Here is a 12,659-nt window from a genome sequence, read left to right as displayed (position 1 = left end):
ATCATACTAAGTGAAATAAGTCTGACAGAGAAAGATAAATATCATATGATATTATTTATATGCAGAATCTTAAAAAAATGATACAAATGAACTTATTTATAAAACAGAAAGAGACTCAACAGATACAGAGGATGAACTTTTAGTTACCTGGGGGGAAGGGTGGGGGGAGGGACAGATTTGGAATTTGGGATTGACATGTACACACTGCTATATTTAAAACAGATAACCAACAGGGAACTAGTGTATAGCACAGGGAACTTTGCTCAATACTCTGTTATAACCTAAATGGGAAAGAATTTGAAAAAGAATAGATAAATGTGTATGTATAACTGAATCACTTTAGTGTACACCTGTAAGTTACATATTGTTAATCAACTATACTCCATTATAACATAAAAATAAAAAATACACAGAGTGGCAGATTGCATTAAAAAACAAGAGCATATGATATGCTGCCTACAAGAGACACACTTTAGGGTGAAGGACACAGGTTGAAAGTGACAGGTTGGAAAAAGTTCATGCAAATGGAAATGACAAGAAAGCAGGGCACAATACTCAGACAAAACAGACTTTGAAACAAAGGCCATAACGAAGGACACTACATAATGATAAACGGATCAACACAAGAGGAGGATCTTACAATCATCAACATATATGCACCTAATATTGGAGCACCCAAATACAAAAAACAAATACAGACATAAAGGGAGAAATTGAGAGGAATACAATAATAGTAGGAGGCTTTAACACCACACTCACATCAACGGACAGATCTTGTAGACAGAAAATCAACAAGGCAACAGAGATCCTAAATGATACAATAGAACAGACTTAATTGATATTTTCAGGACATTACATCCCAAAAAGAACAAAAAAAAAAACCCCAAAATACACATTCTTTTCAAGTGCACATCGAACGTTCTCTAAGACTGACCACATACCAGGGAACAAAACAGGACTCAACAAATTTAAGAGTACAGAAATTATCTCAAGCATCTTTTCTGAACACAATGGCATGAAATGGTATCAACCGCAGAACAAGAAATGAGAAAAAAAAAAAAGTTACCTGGAGACTAAACAACATGCTACTGAAAAACCAATGGGTCAACAATGAAATTGAAGAAATTAAAAGATACCTTGAGACAAATGACAATGAAAACACAACCATACAAAATCTATGGGATGCAGTGCAAGCAGTTCTTGGAAGTTCATAGCAATAGAGGCCTTCCTCAAAAAACAAGAAAAATCTCAAGTAAACAACCTAACCTACCACTTAAAAGAATTAGAAAAAGAAGAACAAACAAAACCTAAAATCAGAAAAGAGGAAATAAATAAAATAGATTTTAAAAAATAGAAAAAATCAATAAAGCCAAGAGCTGGTTCTTTGAAAGAGTAAAGAAGATTGACAAACTCTGGCCATGCTCACCAAGAAAAGAGAGAGAATCCAAATAAAATAAGAAATGAAAAAGGAACATAATAACTGATAACGAGAAATAGAAAACATCATAAGGGACTACTATGAACAATTTATATGCCAGCAAATTTGACAACCTAGAAGAAATGGACAGGTTTCTAGAAACACAGAGCCCACCAAAATTGAATCAGGAAGAAACAGATACCTTTTGTTTTTCTTTTTGTGGTACACGGGCCTCTCCCGTTGCAGAGCACAGGCTCCAGACACGCAGGCTCAGCGGCCATGGCTCACAGGCCCAGCCGCTCCGCGGCTTGTGGGATCTTCCTGGGCCGGGGCACGAACCGTGTCCCCTGCATCAGCAGGTGGACTCTCAACCACTGCACCACCTGGGAAGCCCCAGATACAGATATTTTGAACAGACCAATCACTAGAAGTGAAACAGAATCTGTAATTTAAAAATTCTCTACAAACAAAACTCCAGGACCAGATGGCTTCACAGATGAATTCTACCAAACATAGAAAGAACTTATACCAATCCTTCTCAGACTCTTCCAAAAAACTGAAGAGGAGGGAACACTCCCAAAGACATTCTATGAAGCCACCATCACCCTGATACCAAAACCAAAGACACCACCAAAAAAATTAGAGGCCAATATCTTTGATGAATATAGATGCAAAAATTCTCAGCAAAATATTAGGAAACCGAATCCAACAACACATAAAAAATATCATACACCATGATCAAGTGGGATTCATCCCACATTCACAAGGATGGTTCAACATCTGCAAATCAGTCAGTGTGATACACCACATAAACAAAAGACAAAAATCACATGTTCATCTCAATAGGTGCAGAAAAGGCATTTGATAGAACTCAACATCTATTCATGATAAAAATTCTTACCAAAGGAAGTATAGAGAGACCATATCTCAACATAATAAAAGCTATTTATGACAAACCCACAGCTATCATCACAGTCAATGGTGAAAAGCTGACAGCCTTCTTACTAAAATCTGGAACAAGACAAGGATGCCCAGTCTCATCACTTACATTCAACATAGTATTGGAAGTCCTAGCCACAGCAATCAGACAAGAAAAAGAAATAAATGGTATTCAAATTGGAAGGGAAGAGATAAAATTGTCATTTTATACAGATGACATGATACTATAGAGAGAGAACCCTAAAAACTCCACACAAAAACTACTAGAACTGATAAATTCAACAGGGTAGCAGGACACAAGATTAACATGCAGAAATCGGTTGACTTTCTTTACACTAACAATGAGATATCAGAAAGGGAATGTAAAAAAACAATACATTTTAAAATCCCACCCCTGTAAGTAAAATACTTAGGAATAAAGCTGACTAAGGAGGTGAAAGACTTATACACTGAGAACTATAAAACATTAATAAAGGAAATTGAAGATGACTCAAAGAAATGGAAAGATATCCCATGCTCTTGGACTGGAAGAATATTGTTAAAATGGCCATACTACCGAAAGCAATCTACAGATTTAATGTGATTCTTATCAAATTACTCATGGTATTTTTCACAGAACTAGAACAAATAATCCTAAAATTTATATGGAATCAGCCAGTTTTTGTCACTTGATATTATAGCAGAGTTTCATTTTGATGTGCGCTATGGCATTTAAAATATGAACAATATAATAGGGTTGTTCCCCTTTGAACACTTGGGTACTACTACTTTGTTAGTGGAGAGGTAGGTAGCTCAAGTATAAAATCAAAATTATTGATTAGATTGTGCTTTAAGGCAATAGTAAAATGTAGTTTAAGCAGAATAAAAAAAACCCTGATAATCCAGGAATTAACAAAAACCTTATTTTTATGCTTAAGTTAAAAGAACAGGTCACTTCTAAAAGTATGATATTCTAAACTGGCATAGTATTTAAGAATTTTCGAAAACATTCCTAAATGAAATGCTTCTGTCACCATAATTATGTCAGTGATACACAATTTAAAACTTGTCTAATTTGGCTCGTGACAAGTTTGCTTCAAGGTATGAGCTGGAATGTTGGGGAGTAGTGGAAGTTTCTGAATAGCATATATATAAGGGATTTACCTGGAGGAATACTAGGGTAATATTATTTATTTGAACTCCAGTTAGGATGCCAGGCACCCTTTGCAGAAATATATGCATTTTCTGACTGACTTCTCACAACAAAACCAACAAGCAGATACTAATAAAGCCATTTTACTGTTAAGGAAACTGACATAATTCAGCTGATAAATGTTAGTTTATCATCTTTCCAAATTTATGATCCTTCAACCCTTTTTCTTATGTCCATCCTTTCCTTTCAAATGGGAAAACAGTTGTTTTCACCTCTTGATTTTTTTCCTTGTCTAAAATAGGTTTAATCCCTTTCTTTCTATCCTTTCTCCCTTCCCTTCTCCTTTCCTCTTTCCTTCCCTCTTTTTAAGTATGAGAGAATTGTGGATTTATATAACTTCGAATTTCAGGTAAAATATATTTTGTAACTAAATTCTCAGTGATTTGTTACACTATACCTTTGTTAAAGTACTTCCTCACTCAAAGCAGGAGTGTATAGGGTATTTTGTGGCGGTAACTTATTATCTTATTGTCTGATTAAAACATGGAATTTGGTTATGTACTGTTCATTTCAATTTCGTATGTGTATTTTAAATTCCCATGATATGTGTGTGCATTTGCAATAGACCATCCAGGAAACAAGCTAAAAATATTACTGATAAAGAAGGTGAAATATACATGAAATGTGGAAATATGCTATTAATTTAATACTTAAATAAGCTGTGGAAAATTTGTCTCTAATTATTAACTATATGTAACACTCATCTCAAATTCAATGACTTTTGTCCCCCTCCCCAAAATATATTTTCCTTATTTTTCTGACTCAGCTAATTTTGGTCTAACTGAACATTGGTTTTAACTTACTCATTGAATATCAATATAAATATGCACCATCATAGGTATGTACATAAGTTATAAATAACTCCTTTAAAGGAGTACTTAATGTGTCAGGCGTTTAGAAGATCCCATCTTTTTCTACATATGTGTAAAACTCAGACTCAGAGTGGTGTTGTGTAAGTGTGATGTGATTGATCTCCAGTAAGAGAAGAAAGAGAAGGCATGACATGGAGGGTTGATCTAAACTTTATCATATATAAGCCTTAGGAAAGACATTTGAGTTCTTACATTGCAATACTCTTACCTGAAATTTTATTTCGAACCTACCCATTTTTAGAAGGGGATTGTTGTACTCCCGTCTGTAGGACATACATGTGGAATTCCTCTTTTATCCTCATGACTCTCTCTCAGTATCTGTAGTCGAAACAAGACGCATGCCCTTTACAGAGCCGGCACAATTAGGAGTAACATCTGCAACTTAGCAAACTATGGAATAGTGTTTCTCAGTATAAAGCCAATTGGCTCAATTCACATACTTAGTCTAATAATACCTTAATCAACTAAATTCGTCTGCCCCAATTTCATATTTTATAGTCAGGACAGAAAGGATACAACTTAATATCCTAAATATCATAATTTGAGTCTGGGAACAATACCAACTTGTCACTCTCAGGACCCAGCTGACGGTGAAACTGGAGACTACACGAAGTTATGCAGCAGCTGAAACTGCACAAGAAATGGATTCCACGTGAGAAGAGCAGAAAAGGCTGAAAGTGACACTGAAGGGTGTTGCACTGGACACTGCTTTACTTTGTTACATTCTGGAGAAAGTGGTGTATTTACCGGGTAGAACGTGACCTGCGAACGGTTATTATGTGCTAAACCTGACTACTAGAAAGTAACGTCAGAAGATTTCCTACATTTCAATAATAAAACTAGATTTAAGACAGTCAAAAGTAGTGACTGGTTAATTTCCACAAAATTTAATTTTTCAGAATTTCTAATTACTATATGTAATATTCCATAAAAGACTCATCAATTTGCCAATTTAAATAAAAGTTTTAGAATCAATTAAGTGTGATTTTGTTCCCCATGCTTTTATGTTCCTACTTAGCATAGGAAACTGTACGGTTTGCTTCAATTTCATAAAAATTAGTTTCAGACTTTCTTTTGTTCATCAAAGACAGTTTCAGCTCTCCAGGTACTAATACTTACTTTAGAAAGGAAAAACAAATATCGAGTTGGAGGTCAACGTACTTCCCTTTTGATGGGTTGCTTTATCAAATATTAAAAAATGAACAAAGGACGTATTGTTTCAACAACTAAATCCCAATAATGGTGGTGTATTCATTCAGATTTCAGCAGTTATACTTGCGTCCATGGTATCAAAGCCCCAGGAATACTTTTTCAGGAATCTCTTTTGTTGCAAGTTGTGCATCAGCAGCTACCATGGGTCAGCAAGAACCATACAAAGGAGGGTCTTGAATTATGTCTACAATGTCAGGCTTTTATCAGATTTACACATTGGTGATGATGAATTTCATATGTTAGGTGTAAAGAACAAACTTCTCCCTAAGTACAGACTCCAATACAAGCCCAGTGTGCCATATGAAGGCTAGATGAGACTAGAAAAGGCAGGACAGATTCATCATCACAGAATGAAAAGCACACAGCAATTTCAGAGGATAAAAATGTGAAATCTTACCGTAAGTCCTTTATTAGAAACACATCCAAAATGTACATATACTCTAAGAATAGTCTGTAGTAGAAGAATGGGGGGAAAAGGTATGCCAGTCAAAACATTATGTAAAAGATGTCACATGAAATTAACTTTAAGGAATAGAGCATTATTTGATGTTCTCCAAGAAGACAAAATTTTAAAATGAGGTGTCCACGACAAGCTGGAATTCTTTTCATTTCTATATTATTTTGCAGAGGCAAATGCGTGTTGTGTGTGTGTGCTTACTACGTAATTAATTCCTAGTAAGTCTACAGTGTTTCTGGTCAGAAACAGTGATATTCTATATAAACTCCTTTACGTTAATTTAGATCAAGTTTCAGTGGTCCCATGTCCCTTCTCAATTTTCAGCACAAGAATGGTCAGTATTACCTAAAATCTTAGTTTCCTTTTGCTATGGAATATGCCAAGGTGGCATAAAAACTTACTCTAAGTGTCTAAATGTTTGCAGGGTTAGGAAGTTAAATATACCAAGTATTTAGGAAGCCTATTTTGTAACAAATATAAACATTTTTATATATGCTGTTTCACAGTATTGTGTTAAGCATTTTTTTTTAAAAACGTAGAAAGTAAACTTTGACACTGGAACAGCAGCACCATTCTGGGATAAGATCCCCTTTGCATTCTGTACTAGTCCATGGGCCTAGGAAATCTAGAATATTCTCACATGGCCCAGACTGAAGGCTCCAAAGTTAGTTTTTTATTCTGTCATACAACAAATTAACAACCAGCAGTGATAACACAGTTTTGAGCCCAAGATAGTTAAGGCTATGAAAATTCCAAAGAACTAGTACCTCAGCTAGTTAAATGAATTCTGACAGATCGAAGTTAAATGAATGTATCATTTCTAAATCTGCTACTTGGAGAATCACCATGATGATGATGATGATTTTTTTTGTATCAGGGAAACCTCACAAGATTGAGACAACACCAAAATGATGAAACACCACTTTTAAAAAAAGGAACACCTAAAACATTAGCCATAACTTTAATCATCCTTAAATTATATTTGTGAATATCAGAAATAATATTATAAGTCAAGTTTCTTTTATTAGTAGTAATGTTGCTTTTCACACGGTGTTTACGTTTGACCAAGAATAAGATGAGAATTAAAGACAGTGTTCTCTCTTGTGGCCCTGAAATCAACTCGGCTTAACTGTAGAGATACTTTCCAGATCTAGAAATGCTTAGAAATAAACTATAAAACAGGAGGTCTGGGAGTAATGGAAATTATGTTTTCTTCCTCAGAAACAACTTTAAAATGTTCATTTGGATTTTACGACAGAACTCTGCTAGTTACAGTCCTGTAGTAAAAGACAATGCTAACACCAACTGTGGTAGTGATTATATTGCTTACAGACATAATAAAATAAAAGTGCTATTGAAGTTCTGCTATATTCACAAATACTGCATTTATATATGTACATGCAAATAAACCTCATCATTAATGATAAAATCTTAGGGTTTTAAATAGACACATTTCCTCCTACCTACCCATCTCCATATATTCACAACCCCAAGATGAGTTTTCACAAGCGACATTTAGATTTGTGAAGGAAAAAGTGAATCTTTCCAGTACCTATCCTCTTTTCCTCCCTCCCTTTCAGCTTTGGGAGAGGCAGCAGCACATAAAATTGAATGCAAAACCTAAGGTTATAAGACCTTCTGTGATCCATATTCACACTTATCCAATGAGTTGGCTGCCAAATAGGTCAGAAGAGTTTTGAACAAAGTAATGTATTTGCATATAAGCATTTCATAAAAGTGGTCCTCTGCATACACACACACACACACACACACACACACACACACAACGGATATAGAAAATGTTTCTTAGAAGTAGCATTTTAACTATCCTGTGTAAACCCAAGAATGAATCACCAATGAATACATTTATGCTGCAACTGTTAATCATGATTAATCAACAAAGTGTTCGGTATAGCCAACAACTACCTCCCCCTACCAAAAAAAAAAAAAAAGGGAATGGAAAAAAATATAATAGAAGCCAGTGATTGTAAAAGCAAAAAGAAATTCTAGATATACAAATATCTTGAATGTTAATATACAAAGATATAAAAGCATATCTGAACCTACCTGTATTATTGAATACCTTTCAAAATTATTTAGGCCTGACTTCAGGGTAAGAGTTTGGCCTTTTCCCAGGATAGTACAGGAGCCATAACCTTCTACAGCAGAAAAGAAGAGAAAGATACTTCCAAGTGAGTACCTGCACTCCAGCTTGCCTCTAAGTCTTTCCCTCTATGATTGTCTTATTCATGCTCTTAATTTCTCAATTAAACCAAATCGCTTCTTATCTGTTATTGCTAAGGGATTTAAAAGTTCCAGGATACAAATACTAATATATCTGAAATGCTTATAAATAATCAATCATCTTTTGGATAAAAGGTGACAGCACGCAAAGAGTCTTTTAAGGACCTGTTTTGGTTTCAGTGCTTTCAAAAGAAAGGATGATGTACCAGTAGGTCTCTCCACACCATTTTCTAAAGTTTCGCTTGACTACAAACCTTCAGCCTGATCAGGTCCAGCACCTCATCGTCATCGGCTCACTCCGCAGCATGGACATGACATGGTTTTGAGGGTAATTTCCTCAGCAGCCCTGTAAATTGTGAGTCACTGAGATTATACAAAATTGGTATTTGGCTTCCTTTCAAGTTTCACATTCATCACATAATCGGGCTATGAAGCATCCCATACAGAGAAGGCGGCATCCAAAGCAATGAGCAGATCGTGTTTAAATAATACACACTACTAAATTTTACAGCTGTCCTTTTATATTCAAATGATATTAAGCACACTGTCATGTTAAATTGAAAACACTTTAGATCTAAAAATATACTACTGAAACAAATGACACAGTGAGAAGAAACAAGACCAAAATCTATTTGTATAAAATACAGTCTATAATTTCAGAACAGATGCTACATATAGCCATACTTATTAGATATCTTCTAAATTATCATCTGGGCATTTATATCTTTTAAAATTGTCTCTGGCGAGTCTCAAATTTAGTATTTTCACAGAGTTTAAAACATCTATAACGAATCTTTATGTTTCTTTTTAAAACTGCAACTGAGCATAAATATAATTCTAAAACAAGATTCCTGACTTCAAAGAACTGTCTTCAGGTAACCTTTCTCCAGAAATCAGTAAAACTAAAAATCTTCCTTAAAATTATACTTCCTCTCTCTTCTGAATGGTCTCCAAATAGGCAAGTTCATGAATTGGGCTTCATTTTAATTTTTTTCTGGTTTTTGGATTCTTCTACACTGCTTTGACAACACTATTACATTTTATCTTCTCTTCTCCCAAAACAAGCTGTTCATTGTATGTTGCTCTCAAGTATTTAATTGAAATATAACCTAAAGGAAGAAATTATGCTTCTTGCTTCAGTTCCCCTTAAGCATCAGTGATAATTTCAATCATAACAATTGCCAGGTTTATGTTTTTTATTCTGGATTCCTAATTATATAGGATTGAGAGTAATTCAGAAGTGTTTCAGAATCATCTACTGCCAAGATTCTGAAAAATGTCTTTTGTGAAACAGAATGTTAATGCTCTGAGGACTCTGTTATGTCTGCACTAATATGTTCTGCGCACTCTGATGAAATGAGAGGGTAAAGGTCCAGGTGTATCATGACTAATATTGTAATACACCTACTGTCCTGTTTACCCTGTCAGTCAACAGATAATGAGGACCTATTTTGTTTCCATTTTTTGTTATATATATTTATATATTGTTAATTTCTAAAGCTCGCTAGTATAAATTCAGGAGGATCAGCCTGATAAATATTTAAGTGTTATGGTCATTTTTTGTGTTGATCTTATCTAGACCATGAATGTCAGCATATGACTGATGAGAGGAAATAATGTTTCCTGAGAATTGTCTAAAATCGCAACATTTCAGTCAATGTTTCAGTCCTTAAATACCTCTTTATTTTAAACTGATCTGTTATAAGGAGCTATTTATTAACTAAGATCAACTTTTGGCCTGTTTTAGCAAGTTTTATCCCGTTATCATGCTTGAGACTTTGCAAACTCTTGCCCCTTATCCTTTATCTGCAGTGAAATATCTTGGAAATCTTAATCTCTTTCTGGCTAAACTAGTAATAACCAGTTGCAATAACCAGCATCACAAATGCACACACACACACACACACACACACACACAAGGATAACAATAAAATAAAAAATGCCTAATACGGAGCATGTTAATAAACTTCACTATAGAGAGATGGCCAAGCAGAGCCATGGCTCCTTTTTCCACTTTTATAAGACACAACACAAGTAGTATTTTGGGAGGCTACAAAGTTATTTTTTTCCATTTGTACCACTTCTTGACAGAAGTAGGATTTTTTTTTTTTTTTTGCATATGTATCTACAGACTCTAAAGGTAGGCAAATAAGAACTATGAGACCAGTGAATTACTTTAAGTCGCTACTTCTGCTATGCTAATCAGCTGAGAGAAATCTGGGTTTCGTATTAGGAGCCCTTCTGAATGGCTTAATTCCTTTACAGCTACCATTAGCTGTCAGCCTCTCCGTGGATATTGTCCATGTGCACTTTGAGGTAGTCATTCCTTGTAAACTTCTTATGGCAAAACTGGCATTCTGCCAGTGGACGATTAGGATTATGAGTCATCTTGTGTCGGATCAGCATTTTCTTCAGGCTAAAAGCCAAGTCACAAACCTAGAGAAGACCCAAAGATACCAATCACATTATATTGAAAAATCTGAAGATACACCAAGTTATCACTTACACAAAATACAATATGCAATTCCTATTATCAAGTATATACTGACAGGCTTAAGAACAAAAGTGCTCTGGAAATAAATGGAACTTAACATCCAAGGTAAAAGGTAAAGAAAATTAATTATAGTTCCAAGAGTTGTTTGCATTTAATGTGTGTCCTCTGCATCCCAACCACTCTCCCTTCCCGCAGCTACTATATTTTTAAACATCTCTAAAGACACAACTCCCTGGAAACAGTATCTTTCTCCCCATAATTCAGCATATTAACAATTTCACGTTAAACCTCTTCAACAGAATGCCTGGATCTAGAGGCATCTTTTTAGTATTGGCATAAATAGCACAAGACATGTCTCACCAGTGATCCCTTCAGTCTGGACCCATGTATGAAGTAAAAGGTTAACACTGCTTTAAGCATCCTAAGCAGAAGTTCGTTATCCACTAGTCCAGTTCTTTATTTCCAATTAAAAATACTTCACATTTTCTTCATGTAAGCTCTGCGACATTGCCACCTGACTCAACAGACATTAAACAGCCCAATAATTTAAAATATTAAATTAACCCAGAAGATGTGAGGCATAGTTATTCAAAAGTAAAAATGAAATGGAATTCTTTTATAATACCAAATTTTCATTCAAAGTTTGCTGTTATTCACAAAAATTCCATTTACATGAAATTCTTCAAAAGCACATGCACGATAAAATAAAATACTTAAATAATGTGAAAATTCCCTGAAAAACATAGTGAATATAATGGGAGAGGTAACGCCTTGTAAAAATACTGGAAAGACAGCTGAAGTTCTGAATGAGGTGAAGCATGTGAAAATACAAAAGCAAATAAAAAATTCACTCTCTCTTTATGAGAGAAGCAGGATTTTACCTGCTCAGCAACAAGAAACACAGAAGGGCAAGCCCCCAGTTTGGTGACGAGAGGGAGTAATCCAATAATAATGTATTTTGAATTACACATTAGTAGCATAGTGTGACATAAAATAAGTTTTAGAGTTTGCTACGGACTGAATGTTTGTGTCCTTTGCTATGGACTGAATGTTTGTGTCCTTTGCTATGGACTGAATGTTTGTGTCCTTTGCTACGGACTGAATGTTTGTGTCCCCTCAAAATTCATGAGTTAAAGCCCTAATCCTTAATGTGATGGTGTTTGAGGTGCAGCCACTGTGAGATAATTAGGGTTAGATGAGCTCATGAGGATGGAGTGATGGGATTAATGCCCTTATAAAAACGGGAAGAGACACAGATTCTCTCTCTCTCTCTGCATGCACACACCAAGGAAGGCCATGTGAGGCATAACCAGGAAGAAGGCCCTCACTAAAGACCCAACTACTCTGGCACCCTGACCTCAGATCCATGAAGGCAGAGAATCTTCATATATTTTATTCACTCATATATCCTAAGGGATAAGACAGTGCCTATAGAGTAGCACTAAATAAGTATTTGTTGAATTAACTAACCAAGTTTCAACCTGATTCTGTCACTTCCTAAGGAAGTTTAAATGAACAAACTATGCCTTTTAACTTCAGTTCCCTCACCTATAAGATGATCACAATGATCATTATCTCACAGAATTAATACTAAGATTAAATGAGGTAATCTATGCAAATGGATGTTGTACTGAAGACGCTCAATAAATGTTAGTGCCTAGTTTTTCTCTTTCATCTTCTCTAGCAAAAAGAATCATCAGCAGGTTGGAAAGAAGAGACTACAACAGCTACCACATGTGGGGTCCGAGAGAGAACACAGCTACTATAAAGAGTAGCAGCTCCCTGCAATATACAAATGATTTTAAAGCAAACAATAATTTTCCATGACAAAC

General features: G+C 35.1%; 1 protein-coding gene across 14 annotated transcripts in view; it reads right to left on the bottom strand.

The window, feature by feature from the left end:
- Nucleotides 1–692: 692 nt before the first annotated feature.
- The window catches only part of PRDM5 (PR/SET domain 5), a gene marked incomplete at its 3' end in the record, with an annotated part of 289,496 nt that continues 277,529 nt past the window's right edge, over nucleotides 693–12,659 (bottom strand). For 6 of the 14 annotated variants that reach the window (XM_079919945.1, XM_079919942.1, XM_079919943.1 and 3 more), the window contains 4 exons: nucleotides 10,509–10,769; nucleotides 8,588–8,679; nucleotides 6,030–8,245; nucleotides 3,317–4,763 (listed from right to left, as the gene is read on the bottom strand). In XM_079919945.1, coding sequence (XP_079776071.1) covers nucleotides 10,605–10,769 — 165 coding nt within the window. Of the gene's footprint in view, nucleotides 1,801–3,316; nucleotides 4,764–6,029; nucleotides 8,249–8,587; nucleotides 8,680–8,719; nucleotides 10,770–11,210; nucleotides 11,342–12,659 lie in introns of those variants that run through there. The other 8 variants (XM_079919949.1, XM_079919951.1, XM_079919952.1 and 5 more) reach the window with 8 other exon arrangements.

This window comes from Stenella coeruleoalba (genome assembly GCF_951394435.1).
Source record: "Stenella coeruleoalba genome assembly, chromosome: 4".
In the NCBI taxonomy this organism is placed as follows: domain Eukaryota; kingdom Metazoa; phylum Chordata; class Mammalia; order Artiodactyla; family Delphinidae; genus Stenella; species Stenella coeruleoalba.
The sequence above is the reverse complement of the archived record's forward strand: the minus strand, read 5'-3'. Positions and strand labels throughout refer to the sequence as shown.